Source organism: Hyperoodon ampullatus (genome assembly GCF_949752795.1).
Source record: "Hyperoodon ampullatus genome assembly, chromosome: 14".
In the NCBI taxonomy this organism is placed as follows: domain Eukaryota; kingdom Metazoa; phylum Chordata; class Mammalia; order Artiodactyla; family Ziphiidae; genus Hyperoodon; species Hyperoodon ampullatus.
This window is the reverse complement of record NC_136927.1, coordinates 78,009,940-78,028,996: the sequence shown is the minus strand read 5'-3', so window position 1 is coordinate 78,028,996 and position 19,057 is coordinate 78,009,940. Positions and strand designations below refer to the sequence as shown.

Below are 19,057 nucleotides of genomic sequence, written 5' to 3'. Positions count from 1 at the left end.
TCAGACTAGCCACATTTTTAGGGCCTAATAGCCATTTGTGGCTAGTATCTGCTGTCTTGGAAAGCATAGTTCTTAAAATAAAAATGAATTTACAAAATTTTCAAGCAACATTGGTTTTCTTGCTGCTTGAGTAAATACTGAAATACATCTATTCTTTTTTTTTTTTTTTTTTTTTTTGCGGTACGTGGGCCTCTCACTGTTGTGGCCTCTCCCGTTGCGAAGCACAGGCTCCGGACGCGCAGGCTCAGTGGCCCTGGCTCACGGGCCCAGCGGCTCCGCAGCATGTGGGATCTTCCCGGACTGGGGCACGAACCCGTGTCCCCTGCATCGGCAGGCGGACTCTCAACCACTGCGCCACCAGGGAAGCCCCATCTATTTTTATTTGAGAAAAATTATGCATGCATAAAATCTGGAAGGATAAGTATACCCCAGTATTTACTGTTGTCTTTGGGTAAAATTATTTGTGTTCTTCGCCTTATCTACATCTTGTAATCTTATACTAGGCCTAATTGCTTTTTTTTAACAGCTTAAGATATCTTTCATATACCATACAGTTCACCCATTTAAAGTGTATAATTCAGTGTTTTCTAATATATTCAGGGTTGTGCACGTATCACCACAATTAATTTTGGAATATTTTCTTGACAAAGAACCCAGTACCCCTTGGCAATCACCCTCTATTCCCCCTGCCTATCTCCTCCAGCCCTAGGCAACTTTAATCTCCTTTCTGTCTCTTGAGATTTGCCTGTTCTAGATATTTCATATAAACGGAGTCATACAATAAGTGGCCTTTTGTGACTGACTTTTTTCACTTGGCGTAATATTTTCAGGGTTCATCATGTTGGAGCATATATCGGTATTTCACTCCTTTTTATGGCTGAATCATATCCCATTGTATCAATACCATGTTTTACTTAACCATTTATCAGTTGATGGAGATTTGGGTTGATTTTCCTTCTCGGATATTATGAAGACTGCTGAGAACATACGTGTACAAGTTTTTGTGTGGGCATATGTTTTCATTCCTCAGTTGCTTTTGTAACAAGAATGAACGGAATTTGGCAGGGGAAAGGAGACTAAGAGGTAGTTAGTTGAGAGCCGACTAGTCTCCTGCCTACCCCTGCCCTTTAGAAAAGGAAAAAAGATGATGAAAGCCTCTGCTTTTCCCAAGCAGTTTTCAGAAGACTGTGCTTTGAGTATTGATAATGGATAACTGGTCCATTATCAGTAGGAGAGACACAGGATATATCTGGTTTTTGAAAAGGTATTGTTTTATTGAAGGATTCTAAAATTGTGGTTTTCATTTTGCAAGATATTACCATTACAGGGACTTCCTTGGCTGTCCAGTGGTTAAGACTCCTCGCTTCTACTACAGAGGGCATGGGTTTGATCCCTGGTCGGGGAACTAAGATCCCACATGCCGCACGGTGTAGCCAAAAAATTAAAAAAAAATTTTTTTTTTAATTAAAAAATATATATATATTACCATTACAGTTTGGATAGAAAGATATCCGTCAGATGTGACCACTAGTGACTGTTGGCATCCACGGTGATGTTACAAGCGCTTTAGGGCAGGTGGTCTCAGAGCTGAGTTCATGTTTCACTTCTTTGGATGTGATGGGACCGTCTGACCTGAGATACGTGTGTGTTTTTTGTTTTTGTTTTTTTTTTTTTTCGGTACACGGGCCTCTCACTGTCGTGGCCTCCCTCGCTGCGGAGCACAGGCTCCGGACGCGCAGGCTCAGCGGCCATGGCTCATGGGCCCAGCCGCTCCGCGGCATGTGGGAGCTTCCTGGAGCGGGGCACGAACCTGCATCCCCTGCATCGGCAGGCGGACTCTCAACCACTGCGCCACCAGGGAAGCCCTGTGTGTATTCTTAATCTCCGTATCTCCACTTGAGCTGGTTTGGCTGAATTATTTATGGTTATTTCAACCTTGCGTATTAAAGTTCTGGCACTTTCAGATGTGTGTATATAACATGCTGTTGTTTACTTTTAATTAATGTCAGAGATCAGAGCTTCATCTGCATGGGTAATGGGAAGAACACTGCATTCTAGGTCTGGAGATGACCTTGAGACCCAGCTCTGTCATTGACACACTCGTCACCCTTAAGCCAGTTGCTTCACCTCAGTTGCTAATCTGTAAAATGAGAAGAGTTTAGATTAGGCAAAAGCCTAGGTTCTTTTCAGTGATTCAAAGTGCTGCTTTTTCATAACTGATTTTAGTTGGAATATGAATCTCAATCTCTTGTCTCCTAAGGCGTGTACTTTGTTCTTTTTCATTTTGGAATTAGAATGTTCATGCCCCTTCGATTGAGAAGATACTTAAAGATTGTTGATAGTTATTTCTCTTCTAACCAGACATGGATTCAGAATAGCATATCTTTTTCTCATCAGCTAAACCAGCTAATGCTGAAAAAGGCAGCACATATGCAAAAAAAAAAAAAAAGGATTGATTGTAGTTACATGTGTAAAGTGGCTGCCACCAACACAAATGCACCTTTTAGGAGCATTAATTTAAAAATAATATCCAGAATTAGAGAAGTATTGTCCCACTTCACCTGATTATGTCACATCTGGAATAACAGTTTATTCGGGGCACCACAGAGATCGACCAACTGGAGCCTGTTCATTGGAGATTGGCGTAGGCGATACAGAAGGAATGGTGAAAAGAACTGAGCATGGTTAACTTGGAGAAGGGGAAGTCTTGAGAGGGAAGGAGGAAGTGTCTTAAAAACTTGAAAGGCTGTTAGGTGGCTATGTAATTAGACGTCTGTAGCTGAACTGAGAGTTGTGGGCAGGTTACAGAGCATTGTAAAGAGTAAACTTGTGAACAGAGCTGTCCAGTGTGGGACAAGATGCCTGGTGGGGTTTGTGCTTCCCTCACACAAAGTAATCAGGCAGAGAGTCTCTTAGAGCGGGGTTGTTTGTGGAAAGGATTCACACATTGTTTATAGAAAGTGGCCAAAAGTATTACTGTGATAAAACATTTTTGTACAGGATGCTGTATTTAGATAAATACACTCATTTTGCTTTGCATAAATATAGTCTACCTACCAAAGAAATAGTTACGAAAACAATTATAAGGAATTTAATAATTGATTTGGTTAAACACTTGAAGAAAACCTTTTTTTTTCTGAAGTGGAGGCAGTTTTATATTTGACACTTTACTCAGTTAATTGGGTTTCTTTTATTACCAAACTGAAAGAATAATAAAAAATTAATGCAGTTAGTAGTTAAGAACAGAAGAAAAATTAGTTACATTTCCTGCCTGCTTGTCTTTATTAACAGTGTTCTAATATGATTATCCTAAACAACATAATTGATGTTCATTATTTAAATTTAGCTTTTGGTGCAAGTGTGTCTTCATTGGCAAAGTAGTTTCTCTTTCTAATCCTTCTGGGCTTTCCAAATACTCCCTTTTTTAGCCTCAACACTACTGAACATTTTCTGGTGAGATGGAAGAGAGGGAAGACTAAAACTTTGCTTTTTTTACCTCTGTCATGCTGCACAGTTTTATCTGCTAATCCAGAAGAGCATTCTGCCCCTGGATAGTCAGACCGTTACTTGTTTCGTGGTATTTGGGATTGAGGAAGAGAGGAAAAGGAGAAGACCGAGCTGCCTTTATGTGAAGAGCCGAGCCTCTGGCATCCAGAAGGTCTTTTGCCAAACCTTATAGGAAATTGAAAGATAAGCTGCTTCTGTTCAGGACTGTGTTTTAGAAGAAGATTGAGTAGGGTGATTGCTTCCAGACTGAACGTAGGCTCTAGGGTCTCGAAGTGTTCACTCATCGGAGGGTGGTTCTAGAAGGACTTAACAAGGTTCATTTTGTTTCAAATACAAATATTACATAAAGCTTTTTACATCTGGTTTAATTTAAATGTAGGGCTAGTGACATCCTGAAAAGCAAATAAGGTGCCTGTGTTCACCACTTTGGATCCCAGAATAGTCAGGAAAGATAAACACTTGCTGGTTATAAAAAGAAAGTGTTTTACAGTGACCACACTTTTTTTTTTACTCAGTGATATTGACAGGTATTAAATATGTTGTTGAGGGGGTGGCAGGAGGAGAAAACAGCAGAAATATAGGAATGATTTTTTCTTTCTGCCTAAATAGTTTTTAACTTAATGGGTTCAAAATCCACAGAGATATCACAGATTTTTTTAAGTGCCATCATGGGTAGCAGTGAAGTAACTGATGCTTTGATTCTCTTCGTGAGAATCTTCTTAAAATGCCTGCGTCTCTTAGAAAATAGCATAACTTAATATTTTTAGTTAGATCAGTGGTTTAAAGAAACTTCAAATATCTGACTTTTAAACCCCAGTGTGGATTATATAAATACTTGCACCAGCATTAAGTGGAGTATTGTTTTAAGTATTGAGGATCTGAATTTCTTACATATTAATTTGGGTTGATGATGTACCAGAAATGAAATTGTTTATATTGTAGTAGTTTGAAAGTCTTCCTAATTTATTAACTTAGAAAATATCGCTGCCTTTTTTCTTCACTAGTAATGGCATCATTTCCAGCCTTTGATTCTCCCCCACCCCCTACCAAAAAGGTATTTCCAGAGAGGCTGTATCTTTCTTCACAGCTTTAATGTAGAAATGTTTAAAAAACAACAGAGTATAAACTGTGTTCTAATCCTTAGGCTTACTGTGGGCTTCCTATAACCATATTCTGATCAAACTGTAATTTAGGGGAGATTTTCAGTGAACTATTGGAATTCTGCTGTAGCCATCAAACATCATGCTTTGGTTGACTGTCCACTAGGTCCAGATTCTACATTTCAGTAGTCTGCCGCCTTGGCATAAATTTGCATTATGAGCTTAGTTTAGACAAGTAACTATTTCAAGGAGATACTTGGAAATGGAGAACTTTTCCTTCTTCCTCTTTCCATCAACTTGGGCCCCTCCCTCCACTTTTTATCTTTTTTATATTTCAACTAAGATTTCTTTAAAAACAAGGATTTCACCCCTTTTAAGGTCAGGTGGGGTGGTGGAAACCACTGGTTTAGTCTAAGTAACTTGTGTTTAGGTTTTAGCAGGAAGAAGTATCTATCCTGGTCTAGCTCTCAGTACAGTGTTAGAAATGTTTTTTCTATGAAAATTCTAGATTTGCATTCACAGTATAACTGATGCAGTAGTTTTCATTCTGGTACTTGTTCAAATTTCAGTTCCCAAATATTAGAAAGTAGCAGGGTTATGCCTGCAGGTGATGGAAACTAGGACACACCATCATATTTACTGGCGTATTTACTGGCATGTTAAATTAGCACCATATGTTCTTATTAGGAACTTGAAACATACAAGAATGCATGTAAAAATATGAAGAACTTGTACACTGGAAAATGCTATGCTAGATCCATACTTGGAGTCATTTAAAATATAATCTGTAGAAGTTTGATTTGGAGGCTTTTTTTTTTCTCCTGGCTTGATTATCTGTGCCTAGTCAAAGGTTTAAGATTGGGTTTTATGGGGGGTTTTTTTGTTGTTTTGTTTTTACTTTCTGATGGCACAGTTATAAATACTTTTCTTCTACCCCTAGAAGCAGGGACTAAATGATGCCATCCTTGATATGGTGGCTTTGCAGAGGGACTGCGATACACAGACAAGCCCCATTGACTATTGGTACATTAGGTCCTGCAAATCTTGCCTTAAGCCTGCTAAACTAGTCCTGTCATCTGTCGGGTTCCCCTCCATCTTCCTGACCCAGATGAGCCTGAGTACAGCCCCTGACTAGATCCAAGCCTTTTGGCAGAGCTCTGGTTTCATAAATGATTATAATTACGTTTCTCAGTTAATGACCTCTTTGCCTAAATGAAGTTCACAGTCATTGATGTTGTATCATCATCCTTGTACAGTTCTCTTACGCAGATTCGGCCCGTAGATACTTCCTCGTGAGACAGGTTCTCTCTGCCTTTATTTACCCTCTTTGTACTTGGTGTAAAGGAGTACTTTTGCTTTTCGTATTGGGTGAGAAAAGAGGTACATGTATCTGATCAGTCTTACGTATTGTTATAATTTATATGGTTTTAAGTCATCATGGCTACAGATCTCAGATTTTCATTTCAGCCATCTGATTCTTGCTTTCTGAGGAAGGAATTGCTTTCTGAGTGGGAATTTGGCCGGGATTATTGGTAAAACTTTAATGTTTTGGCCCTAATTAGTAGGTGTGGGTATAATTTGCAGATTGATAAGGAGTGTGGCTGAATTATTCAACAGTGAATTTAAATCATTCTCAAAAATCAATAATTTAAGTCTAGTTCATCAGGTAGCATATGCTTAACCAAAGGTTACTACTTCAGTTAATAAAACGCAGACGTTAACTCCATTATTAATGGGTTTGAGCTTTCCCCAAAATGCTTTTAGAATTTACAAAATGTTTTACTCTTTCCATACAGTGTTTTTGATAAATGAAACGATGGGCCAACGCCTCTTTCAGAATAACTGTATCTCCCTGACAAATTCCTATTCTTCCTACTAGTCCCAATTCACAAGAATAATTATTTTGCATAAAATTCCCCATCTTCCCTTACTTATTCACTTCACTCCCTCTTCTCTGTCCCACTACCCAGTGGGTCTACCAGAACTTTTGGTTGCAAGTAACATGAACCAAAACTTAAGCAGAAATGATCATGTGTTTTTGTTCTTGTTTATGAAAAGTTTGGGGGAGGGATGGTTCAAGGGGGCTATCTTTCAGGCACAGCTAGATTGAGGACCTTAAGCAGTATCAGCAGGAGTTTTTCCCTTTCTGTGCTTTTCGCATCATCACTGTCCGCCCTGTTTGGGGCACATGTTCAGGTTTGTACTAACCAGTGTCTGCAGAGATAGAACACTAATTGGTTAACCTGTGTCGTATGGGCGGTGGAGGAAGGGCCTCTTAACTGACAGCACCTCCACTGCGGCAGGAGTGGCTCCAAGAGGAAGTCGGGCAGGGAGAAGCAAGCATCTTTACTCCAGTGACCCAGTGCCTGCTGTATACCCCAAAGCGATGGACTGTTGAAGGGGAAGAGCTGTGTCCTGTTCACCTTTCTGTTTCTAGCACATTATTGGGCAGGGTGCTCCAAAAATGATGGATGAACAGTGGTTTCGTTCTATTAATTTGGATGTTTTTCCCTTTTTTATGCCATGAGCTGAGAAGTTTATGGTTTGGCTGAAGGGAGCTCTCCTTGGTATTGGGAAATGGTGCTGACCTCGTCAAAATGGCCATCCTGATAGCCAGGGACGCTCAAGAGAAAGGTTTAGCCACTGGGGACAAATGTGGAAAGTAATCCCACCCTTCTGCATTCCTTTCAATGCCCATCTCTAGACAGTTTTTGACATTGTAAGACATCTTCCTCCCTAAGAGTAAGGATTGAAAGAATTCGTTTTCGTCTCTTCCTATTCAAAAGTGAGGAACACCCCTTAATCTCAGGCAGTCAACTTCCTATTTACTCTGTCCTTTCCCCTCAGTTAAGAACAGAGTAAATAGGAAGGTGTGGGCCCCAAGAATCAGGTAGATAACATAAATGAACCCTGAAGGCAGCTGTCGATTTGAAGTTGTTTCTTAACAGCAGGTGGTGGGCTGAAAAAAAAACAACAACATAGGGCCCTTGAGTTCTTTTTCTTATCACCCATAATGATTCTAACATTAACGGGTAAGAGTTTGTTGGAGACTTTCTTACAAGGAACGTTTGGCTTGTTACAGGCATAGAAAAGCCTAAGAAATAGACACAGGAAATGGAGGGTGGGAGTAGGAAGGAGCCTTCTTTGCTTATTATATTCCTATACTATATACCTGCTTTATATACTGAGAGAAGTGTTTTATTCGATAAGCGAAAAACCAGAAGAATCTCTAAGTGCTTTTGAGGATGCTAACACATGTGAATGTGTTACTCTAGCTCCAGATGGACAAAATCTTGGAAATGGCTTCCGTGGAGGGTACCTCCATCTGGGGAAAGGGGCAGATGATAGAATTCCCAAGGTCATTAGAAATGTCAGAAATCTGCTTATGAAGACAGTTATAACCTTAACTCAGAATATTCTACATTTTTCAATGTAAACTTTTTCTGTTTTGTTTTTTTTTTTTTTTTTTTTTGGCTGCACTGCACGGCATGCGGGATCTTAGTTCCCCAACCAGGGATCGAACCCGCACCCCTGCAGCAGAAGCGTGGATTCTTAACTTCTGGACTGCCAGGGAAGTCCCGATGTAAACTTTAACTTGGATTCCTCCTAGCTAATCATAGAACAAATAACTGTTTTTTGTAGCATTTTCAAATAAGCAATGTAACTTTTATTTATAAGCCTGTTTAATTCAACTCAAATAAGTAAACTCAAGATTTATTCTATTGCTGAAATATCACCTTCTGTAAATAAGTTTTTTGTAACTAAGCTCCCTTAGAGCATATTCTTACTTGTTCAGAACCGTAGGTGGATAAATTGGGTACAACGAAGCAGCGAGGTGCTTCACTTGGAGGTCTTGAAACAACTTTGTTAGCTGTGGGTCGGCACTTAGAACACCTGGTATTTTCCATAGGAAACTGGGTTTTCCTTTATTCTGAGCTGCAGTTTGGCTCCCTAGGATGTTTTCTGTATAGAAGGGGGGGCGGCATTTCTAAATCTCTGTGTGTGTGTTTTGCTGTGCTCATCCAGGAGGCAGGGAAAGCCAGAAAGGGCTGCCTTTGGGGCACGTCTGTGCTCTGAAGTGAAACAGGATTCACACGGGATGTTCCAGAAGAACTGGATTTTGGCCCGTGGAGAGTTGATAAAATGAATGGAGAAACAAAATGTCTCTTTTCAGAATTGGGTGTTATGTTCATTTTGATGCCTGGTCTCTTCAGAATTAGCCTATAACACTTCCTGTATTTCTGGAACACTTTTCTTATATTTCTGAAACATTTTTCTATCGGGGGTTCTCTCTAAATGACCTAGTTTGTGCGAACCTAGTTTTCTTTTTAATCAGTTTATTAAGCAACTGATTTTTTTTTAAACCATCAAAAAGATGGTTCAGAACAATTTAGTAATAAAATTTCCACAAGGAGTAATGGATTTGGCCTTGAATGCACACTGATTTGTATCAGAACTGACTTCTAAGTCTGTTAGGTAAACGATACACAGATTATTAGATGGCAGAGAGTGCAGAGGACACCATAGTCATGCTTCATAACTAGGAGTTCCATCCTGAGCATGTGTTTTGCATTTTGCAGTGAACTGCATGCATCTTTTGGCCTCAGGTATGCTAAGTTCTGGTAACATATCCAGGTTTAGAATTTCTAGAAGTTGCTGGGATTTTTTGGTAGGCTTCGTTTTTTTTTTCCATTTTTCATAGTTAATATTGATGTTTGGATTTGAATAATAAGTGAGGTAACATGATATCTTATTACATGTGTATTAGTTGACTTTATGATTGTGGTTTACAGATGGTAGTGGTATTATAGAGTAACAGCCTTGATTAATTAGAAAACCAGATTTTCATGTATTGAACACTAAATTTTAAATCCAGATGCATTGGCTTTTGTTTCTGCCTGTTTTTGATTTTTAGAACTACTTTATATCCTGCAAAATTTATTTGGATTATTAAGTCGATGATTAGTTTTTACACTATTTTGTAGGAAACATTTATGGTCACATTGGAAGCCATACAAATTCTCAGCTGCCCAAGTTTTATTAATTTTATTTTCTTAACCTTTTTTTTTCTAAGGAACTTGGGAAAGTGGGTCTAAATTTCTACTTTAATGTATTGGGTCATTTAAATAATTTTCCAATTCCCTCATAAACACATAAGCTTTTCATTTTTCAAAAGGGACCCCCCAAAGTCTGTAATAACAGTTACTATTTGCTCTGATGCTGAGTGCCCAGCTTTCCCCATCTCAGCATTCATTCCGTGGCATTAGTGAGTGCCTTTGTCCAGGTGTGGTGCTGGCTGGGGGGCAGGTTACACAGCCATTCTTGTCTTTCATTTGGGTGGTGTGCAGAAACTTACAGATACCACGGCAATATGAAGGGTAGCTCCCAGGCAACAGAAACTTACTTCCCCTGGCACTCAAAATTACGTGGTAATGATGCTGAAATGGTGAACATTTTTCTGTTTTCAGAGGTTCAGCATCACAAGGAGAAAAGCACTCACACTTGATTTTAAAGTAATCGGTTGGTATGTAAACCTCATTCTCAACTCTAAATAAGCTCATCACCAAACTAGTTTTTTAAAAGTCTAATCAGAATTGTGCCACATTAGATTCATGTTACCTGTGATATAAAATGTCCTGTTAAAAATAGAAAAGATCAGAGAGTACTTATTTTGCCTGCCTGCTTTAAGTATTCAGAACATGCTGGATAAGGATATCTACTCACCTTTTTTGTCAGACTGGGCCAGGGTTTGTGATCCTACCATCAGTGGAATTAGTAAATATCACAAGTTGTACATGTTTTGACTTGACTTAAATTTTTTTTTCCAATAGAAACTATGTTCCAACTTCCTGTCAACAATCTTGGCAGTTTAAGAAAAGCCCGGAAAACTGTGAAAAAAATACTTAGTGACATTGGGTTGGAATACTGTAAAGAACACATAGAAGTAAGTAGCATGTCATTTTTTAAATTTTAACATGACTCAGCTTCTGATCCATTACTTTGTGTCAGTGGCCAGGATCGTTAATTCTTAGGGGTGATTCTGTATTTTAACTGCAGCGTTAGCTTTGCCTGAGCTTTCTCAAATAGCCTAACTTGTTCCCTTCTCCCTAAGATGGGCTTTTTCATCTTTGCATCCTGGAGCAAAAGCAGTTACCACTGAGAACGTACCACATCAGTCATTTTTTACTAGGTGGCTTTAAAATGGTCTTTAAATTCAAATCCTTAAAACAACCCCTGGGGGATATAGGAATTCTTATCTCCAATTTACAGATAAAGAACCAGTAAAGAAATAGGTCCACCTCACAGCTGAGCATGTGGCAGGGTCTGTCTGTGAGACTCCAGAGCCTGTTCTCATTCTCATATGCCTGAATGTTCTGATTGATCTTCTGATTGTTGAGGCGTGGTGGTTTGGGTGCTTGTTGTCTCTTTCCTTGGGATTTGAGCATTTGTTGGCCCTTTTGACCCATCGTAGACTATTATCTTCCCCTAGGTAACAGTTTGGACTTCACAAACTGTTTTTCTAGCCTTTTTATTCTATGAGCTTTATTAACAGCCCTGTGGGATAGCCAGTGCAGTGGTCTCCTCTTCTAGATCTCATTACTCCAGGTCTTGTGGTTAGTTGATCAACAACCTCTGATTGGAAAGAAATGTTTAAAGCTAATTTCCCCACTAGCCTTTTAAGTTCCAGCTGGCCCAGGGACCTTAACTACCTTGTCCATCTTTGTATCCTCAGCACTTAGCACAGTGCTGGGCACGTAATAGGCACTCAGTAAATGTTTGGATGGAATTGAAAGTAAAAGAGCAATTTCCTTCATGCAACAGGTTTTCTTTTCCTGGTTCCTATTAATTCTACTTTAGGGGTATATCATGAAGACTGAAGCTTTTCAAAATTGGGTTTCTCTAGTTATGTCGTCCCTGGTGTGGCAGTTCCGTCCCACAGGTTCAGGTAGATCTGCCTGATGAAACAGTCCATTTACTTCCCATGCAGTGGGGTAATCTTCACAAGAATAAATAATGCAAATGTTAAAGGTACCTTTTCTATCCTGCATTTGATTTGTTCCTCCCATTACTGCACCCACTACATACTCTGGAATATATGTGTACTTGATTTTCCACACTGAACTGTGACCCTTTTAGGAACAAGAGGAATTTTACCATAAAACTCTTTATGTTCCTGTCTCAGGGTGGAGGGGATCAAATTTTTACACAAGAGTGTAAATTTAACATAAATTTAACATAATACTACTTGCTTTCTTTGAAGAGCTTTCCTCCTTTGGGGGTTCAGAAATCCTGAGTTTTCATTCCAGTCCAATCCCACCCCACCTCCATCTCCCACAAAAGACTTTTCTTGCACAGAACCAGAATATCTCATCTGTAGCACTATAAGTGAACGTTGCTCTCTTACACTCCATTCTAATATTACAACTAATGAGTTATAGTACTCTTACGAAGGGTGCTTTGGCATTAATATGTGGCTGAATTTTTTACACTTAGTTAGAACTTCCAGTGGTTTCTTTGGAAACCTGGTGACCATTAGGGGAATGTTTAGTTGATATAAAAAGTTCAATGTAACATCCATATGCCCTTTTGTACTTCCTAGAGCTTTATCGATCCTAGTTTAGTTCTTGGTGATGTCGATTTTCCCTAGTTGATATAAGAAGTTCAATGTAACATCCTTATGGCCTTTTGTATTTCCTAGAGCTTTATCGATACTAGTTTAGTTCTCGGTGGTGTCGATTTTCCTATGCATCTCCCCAACCCTAGTTAGAGATAGGATTTATATGTAAAGTTGAGCTAGAGTTGATACAATGTTTTTGAAACTTCTTTCACTGTTTTCTAGGATTTTAAACAGTTTGAACCTAATGACTTTTATTTGAAAAACACTACATGGGAGGATGTAGGACTATGGGACCCTTCACTTACAAAAAACCAGGTAAGTGGCACAGGAGACTTCCCCAAAAGGCAGCATCCTCCCTTTTCAGTTCTACATCTTTCATGGTATTGCATTGTTTGTAGGCAACAACCTAACGTGGGAAGTGTTGAAACTGATTGTTTCATATTTTCCTAAGACGTAGGGAAAATTCGGAAGAACTTTTGGTCTTTTTTGTCATTGTACTGAAACTTCAAGTGTAAGAAGAATAGGAAAGTTTGTTACTTAGAAGTTGCGCAGCCCACTGTATACCAGCATTCCCCTCTCCTCCCCTAGCCCCTGTCAGAAGTGTTTTGGTTCTTCTAATTCTAAAATGTTCCCTCCAGCATTCTGTTCATCTAGGGTATCCATCATTTTTCTGTGTTGCAATCCTTGTTTTTTCTAGAGAAGGGAAGACAGGGCTCTTGCTTCCATTTATGTTTTCTTACTCATCTGTGTTGTCACCCAGCCTCTCCGGGTAGCCTAAGCCAGCATGTGGGGGATGGGACAGGTGGCTCTGCAGGATGGCAGAGTGGTGCAGCTTAATTTTTACAAATTGGAATTAAAAACAGTATTAGGTAATCAAGGGCACCAGCCATGCTGGCAAATATCAACAGGTGATGATACAACAAAAATGGAGTTATAGGTGATGTTTTTTTCCACGGGGAGAAGTGATTATCAATTCAAACTGTACCACTGTTTATTTCAAGTGATTGTAGTAATTCTGGATTATTGATCTGTTCACCTGTTGGAACATACTTGGCAGGGAATCAGTACTTTTAAAATCCACCTCACTTTATTCTTGCAACTCTTCTGTGAGTTTGAAGTTATTTCTGAACCAAAACTTAAAACAAAGACAGAAAGACAAACAGGAAGAAAAAAATTGGGCTCTACTCTCATCCCTTTTCTTCTCAGCACCAATAAGATGAAAAAATTGATAGTATAGTCATCTATTTCTTTCTTAGAAATACCCCAAGAAAGGGTATTAACCAGCAGTCTTAAAATATGAAAGCTTTCCAGTGGGACACATCACTTAGTTAATTCAGTTTTACAAATACTAAAGAAGGGTTGAGCTTTAAGGAAAAACAGAGTATTTCATTTTGGTTCGAGTTGGTATCTGAAACAAGGTAGGTTTCTTAGGTTTCTAGGCGAAAAAAGATCACCTCTCACCGAACTTGTGTTTCACCTGTCTTCAAAGGACCAACTGCACAGATGTTAATGAGCATGGTTCTGTAAGTTGCTCTTTGATACCGGTATATTCTGCAATGCTTTACTTTTTTATTGGCTTTTTAACACCTTGCTTTCCTCACAGTCTGTAGGAAATTTTTAATTTCTTAATTTGAATCAAAGCAGCTGTCACTTCATTACTTCCTTTGAAGCTGCTCTTGCTTAAGAAGGAACAGCATGGCTTGTAGAAGAAAGCCGACTTTTCAAATCATTAGTTTTGTGATCTCAGTGAAACCTGAATACTATACTCTACTTTGATCAGAGGGGGGAAGTGTTTGAGATTTTTGAAGATGAGCCTTTTTCTCTATGAAAATTTTTCCATGATGGGGAGGATCAAAAGTGTGTCTTTATATCATATTGCCTAATTGCACTACAACACTCTGGGCCCTGAGTTTTACTATATAGTGAATCTGAAGCCTTCAGCAACTTACCAGTTCACAGAGTAATTGTAGTGATTTCACCTAGCTTATTCTTATCCTTTCTAACTAAAATGTTTATCTTGAAGCCATTTGTCTTTGGTTTCTCTAAAACCAATGAGCAAATGTGACTCTGGTCTTTTCTAAAAACACTGAGGAAGAACTTTGAATGGAGTTTTTATTTACACTGCCATGCCAAAACAAGCGTTTAGTTTAAAACAGCTTTCTCATTTGAATATTTTATAAATTTATTTTGCATTTTGCGAAAGGAAAAAATGATAACTCAAATCTCAGTGCATTATAGAGTTTCAGTTCTAAAAATAGCATTATGTCTCTTAAAGACTGTCTGGGGGGGCTTCCCTGGTGGCACAGTGGTTGAGAGTCCGCCTGCCGATGCAGGGGACGTGGGTTCGTGCCCCAGTCTGAGAGGATCCCACATGCCGCGGAGTGGCTGGGCCCGTGAGCCATGGCTGCTGAGCCTGCGTGTCCGGAGCCTGTGCTCCGCAGCAGGAGGGGCCACAACAGTGAGAGGCCCGCGTACAAAAAGACTGGGGGAAAAAAGCCTAAAACCTGTTACTGCTTATCTGAAGTGGCATCCTGATTCCAGTTTTTGTCTTTTCTTTAGGACTATCGGACAAAACCTTTTTGCTGCAGTGCTTGCCCATTTTCTTCAAAATTTTTCTCTGCCTACAAAAGTCATTTCCGGAATGTCCATAGTGAAGACTTTGAAAATAGGATTCTCCTTAATTGCCCCTACTGTACCTTCAATGCAGACAAAAAGACTTTGGAAACACACATTAAAATATTTCATGCTCCAAACGCCAGCGCACCAAGTAGCAGCCTCAGCACTTTCAAAGATAAAAGCAAAAGCGATGGCCTTAAACCTAAGCAGGCTGACAGTGTAGAGCAAGCTGTTTATTACTGTAAGAAGTGCACTTACCGAGATCCTCTTTATGAAATAGTTAGGAAGCACATTTACAGGGAACATTTTCAGCATGTGGCAGCACCTTACATAGCAAAGGCAGGAGAAAAATCACTCAATGGTGCAGTCCCCTTAGGCACAAATGCCCGGGAAGAAAGTAGTATTCACTGCAAGAGATGCCTTTTCATGCCAAAGTCCTACGAAGCTTTGGTACAGCATGTCATTGAAGACCATGAACGCATAGGCTATCAGGTCACTGCCATGATTGGGCACACAAATGTGGTGGTTCCCCGATCCAAACCCTTGATGCTGATTGCTCCCAAACCTCAAGACAAGAAGGGCATGGGACTCCAATCAAGAATTGGTTCCCTCGCTTCTGGAAATGTCCGGTCTTTACCATCACAGCAGATGGTGAATCGACTCTCAATACCAAAGCCTAACTTAAATTCTACAGGAGTCAACATGATGTCCAATGTTCACCTACAGCAGAACAACTATGGAGTCAAATCTGTAGGCCAGGGCTATGGCGTTGGTCAGTCAATGAGACTGGGTCTAGGTGGCAACGCACCAGTTTCCATCCCTCAACAGTCTCAGTCTGTGAAGCAGTTACTTCCAAGTGGAAATGGAAGATCTTATGGACTTGGGTCAGAGCAGAGGACCCAGGCACCAGCAAGATACTCTCTGCAGTCTCCAAATGCTTCGTCTCTCTCATCGGGCCAGTTAAAGTCTCCTTCCCTCTCCCAGTCACAGGCATCCAGAGTATTAGGTCAGTCCAGTTCCAAACCTACTGCAGCTGCCACTGGCCCTCCCCCACCCAATACTTCCTCAACTCAGAAGTGGAAAATATGTACAATCTGTAATGAGCTTTTTCCTGAAAATGTCTATAGTGTGCACTTCGAAAAAGAACATAAAGCTGAGAAAGTCCCAGCAGTAGCCAACTACATTATGAAAATACACAATTTTACTAGCAAATGCCTCTACTGTAATCGCTATTTGCCCACAGACACTCTGCTCAACCACATGTTAATTCATGGTCTGTCTTGTCCATATTGCCGTTCAACTTTCAATGATGTGGAAAAGATGGCGGCACACATGCGGATGGTTCACATTGACGAAGAGATGGGACCTAAAACAGACTCGACTCTGAGTTTTGATTTGACATTGCAGCAGGGCAGTCACACTAACATCCATCTCCTTGTGACTACGTACAACCTGAGGGATGCCCCTGCTGAATCTGTTGCTTACCATGCCCAAAATAACCCTCCAGTTCCTCCAAAGCCACAGCCAAAAGTTCAGGAAAAGGCAGATGTTCCTGTTAAAAGTTCACCTCAAGCTGCAGTGCCCTATAAAAAGGATGTCGGGAAAACCCTTTGCCCTCTTTGCTTTTCAATCCTAAAAGGACCCATATCTGATGCACTTGCACATCACTTAAGAGAGAGGCACCAGGTTATTCAGACCGTTCACCCAGTGGAGAAAAAGCTCACCTACAAATGCATCCACTGCCTTGGCGTGTATACCAGCAACATGACCGCCTCGACTATCACTCTGCATCTGGTCCACTGCAGGGGTGTTGGAAAGACCCAGAATGGCCAAGATAAGACAAATGCACCCTCTCGGCTTAACCAGTCACCAGGCCTGGCACCTGTGAAGCGCACTTACGAGCAAATGGAATTTCCCTTGCTGAAAAAGCGAAAGTTAGATGATGACAGCGATTCGCCCAGCTTCTTTGAAGAGAAGCCTGAGGAGCCTGTTGTTTTAGCTTTGGACCCCAAGGGTCATGAAGATGATTCCTATGAAGCCAGGAAAAGCTTCCTAACAAAATATTTCAACAAGCAGCCCTATCCCACCAGGAGAGAAATTGAGAAGCTGGCGGCCAGTTTATGGTTGTGGAAGAGTGACATTGCTTCCCATTTTAGTAACAAGAGGAAGAAGTGTGTCCGAGACTGTGAAAAGTATAAGCCTGGTGTGTTACTGGGCTTCAACATGAAAGAATTAAACAAAGTTAAGCATGAGATGGATTTTGATGCTGAGTGGCTATTTGAAAATCATGATGAGAAGGATTCCAGGGTCAATGCTAGTAAAACTGCTGACAAAAAGCTCAACCTTGGGAAGGAAGATGACAGTTCCTCAGACAGTTTTGAAAATTTGGAAGAAGAATCCAATGGAAGTGATAGCCCTTTTGACCCTGTTTTTGAAGTTGAGCCTAAAATCCCTAATGATAACCCAGAGGAACACATACAGAAGGTAATTTCTGAGGATGCTTTAGAGTCTGAGAAGCTAGACCAAAAAGAGGAGGATGGTTCAAAATATGAAACTATTCATTTGACTGAGGAACCAACCAAACTAATGCATGACGCCTCTGATAGTGAGGTGGACCAAGATGATGTTGTTGAGTGGAAAGATGGTGCTTCTCCATCTGAGAGCGGCCCTGGTTCCCAACAAGTGTCAGACTTCGAGGACAACACATGTGAGATGAAAACAGGAACCTGGTCCGATGAGTCTTCCCAGAGTGAAGATGCAAGGAGCAGTAAGCCAGCTGCCAAAAAAAAGGCTCCCGTGCAAGGTGACAGCGAGCAGTTGAAGTGGAAGAATAGTTCCTATGGAAAAGTTGAAGGGTTTTGGTCCAAGGACCAGTCACAATGGAAGAATGCAACTGAAACTGATGAGCGCTTATCCTCCCCACAGATTGAGTGGCAGAACAGCACAATGGACAGCGAGGACGGGGAGCCGTTTGACAACATGACTGACGGGGTAGCCGAGCCGATGCACGGGGGCTTGACCGGAGTGAAACTGAGCAGCCAGCAGGCTTGAGGGCCAGGGCCTCTGGCGTTGGTGACAGGTGCTGCAGCCTGGAACCCTGTTCTCCTGTCAGTGTGACTGCAAAGCTGTGTTCTAACTGGTACTGCCTTCTGAGTGCTGGGTCATCAGGCTGTGGGGACGTGTGGCCACTCCGATCCACATGGTTCTTTCTAAGTCTATGACACACGATTGGCTGATCTCGCTTTAGAACGTGCCGTGACAGGCACAGTAACTAAATGTGAAAAACCAGTAAGTTGGGGGCTCGTGAGCGCACACGAGAAAAAGCAGAGGTTTATTTTATCTGCCTTCTCAACCTTTCTTTCCCTCTGTAAAATGTCTGGTTGGATGTCCTTGAGAAGCGTTCTCTTGATTCAAACGGTAGTGTAGGGCCAACATACAAGCTACCAGTCCAATGTGTATAGTAGACTTTGGGGAAATTGACTTTTTTTTTCATGTATTCATTCTGAATAGTTGAAATGTATATTTGTACAGTCTTTTAGACCTATTCAAGTGATGCTTATGATATTGTTATTGTGTACCCATCATAGATTTGTTTCTTTTTTTAGTGTTGCCCTTGCTGTGTTAATAAGCGCTGTATCTAGTTGACCTAGCAAAAGCCTGAAACTACGCTAGTGTGGACTTCGGGACAGACTTAGTTTTTGCACATAACCTTGTACAATCTCGCAACAGAGGCCAGCCACATAAGATATATATCTGGACTCTCTTGTATTATAGAATTTTTCTTGTTCTGAATATCCTTGACATTACAGCTGACAAAAACAAAAACTGGTATTTCAGATGTTTCCTGAAATCTTTTAAGCTAAAATCACATGCAAGAATTGACTTTGCAGCTACTAATTTTGACACCTTTTAGATCTGTATGAAAGTGTGTTGTGTTGAAGCAGCAAACCAATGACTGCTGTCTTTTGGATATTTAGTTTTATCTTTAGTTAAACACCACCCTGGTGTAGTCATTTATACCATCTAATATATGACACACTGTTGTAGTATGTATAATTTTGTGATCTTTATTTCCCTTTGTATTCATTTTAAGCATCTAAATAAATTGCTGTATTGTGCTTAATGTAAATATTTGCTTTATTACACATTACAGTCCTGTGTGTCCATTATGTCTTGTGCCAGTTGATGCCATGGCTCTCTTTCATCAGAGATGGAG

General features: G+C 40.4%; 1 protein-coding gene across 1 annotated transcript; it reads left to right on the top strand.

The window, feature by feature from the left end:
• Nucleotides 1-10,443: 10,443 nt before the first annotated feature.
• ADNP (activity dependent neuroprotector homeobox) lies at nt 10,444-17,892 on the top strand (the record flags this gene model as incomplete). The annotated part of the gene is made up of 3 exons (XM_079719228.1): nt 10,444-10,551; nt 12,448-12,540; nt 14,785-17,892. 3 exons carry the CDS (start codon nt 10,444-10,446, stop codon nt 17,890-17,892), a joined length of 3,309 nt encoding a protein of 1,102 aa, XP_079575354.1.
• Between the last annotated feature and the right edge of the window lie 1,165 nt (nt 17,893-19,057).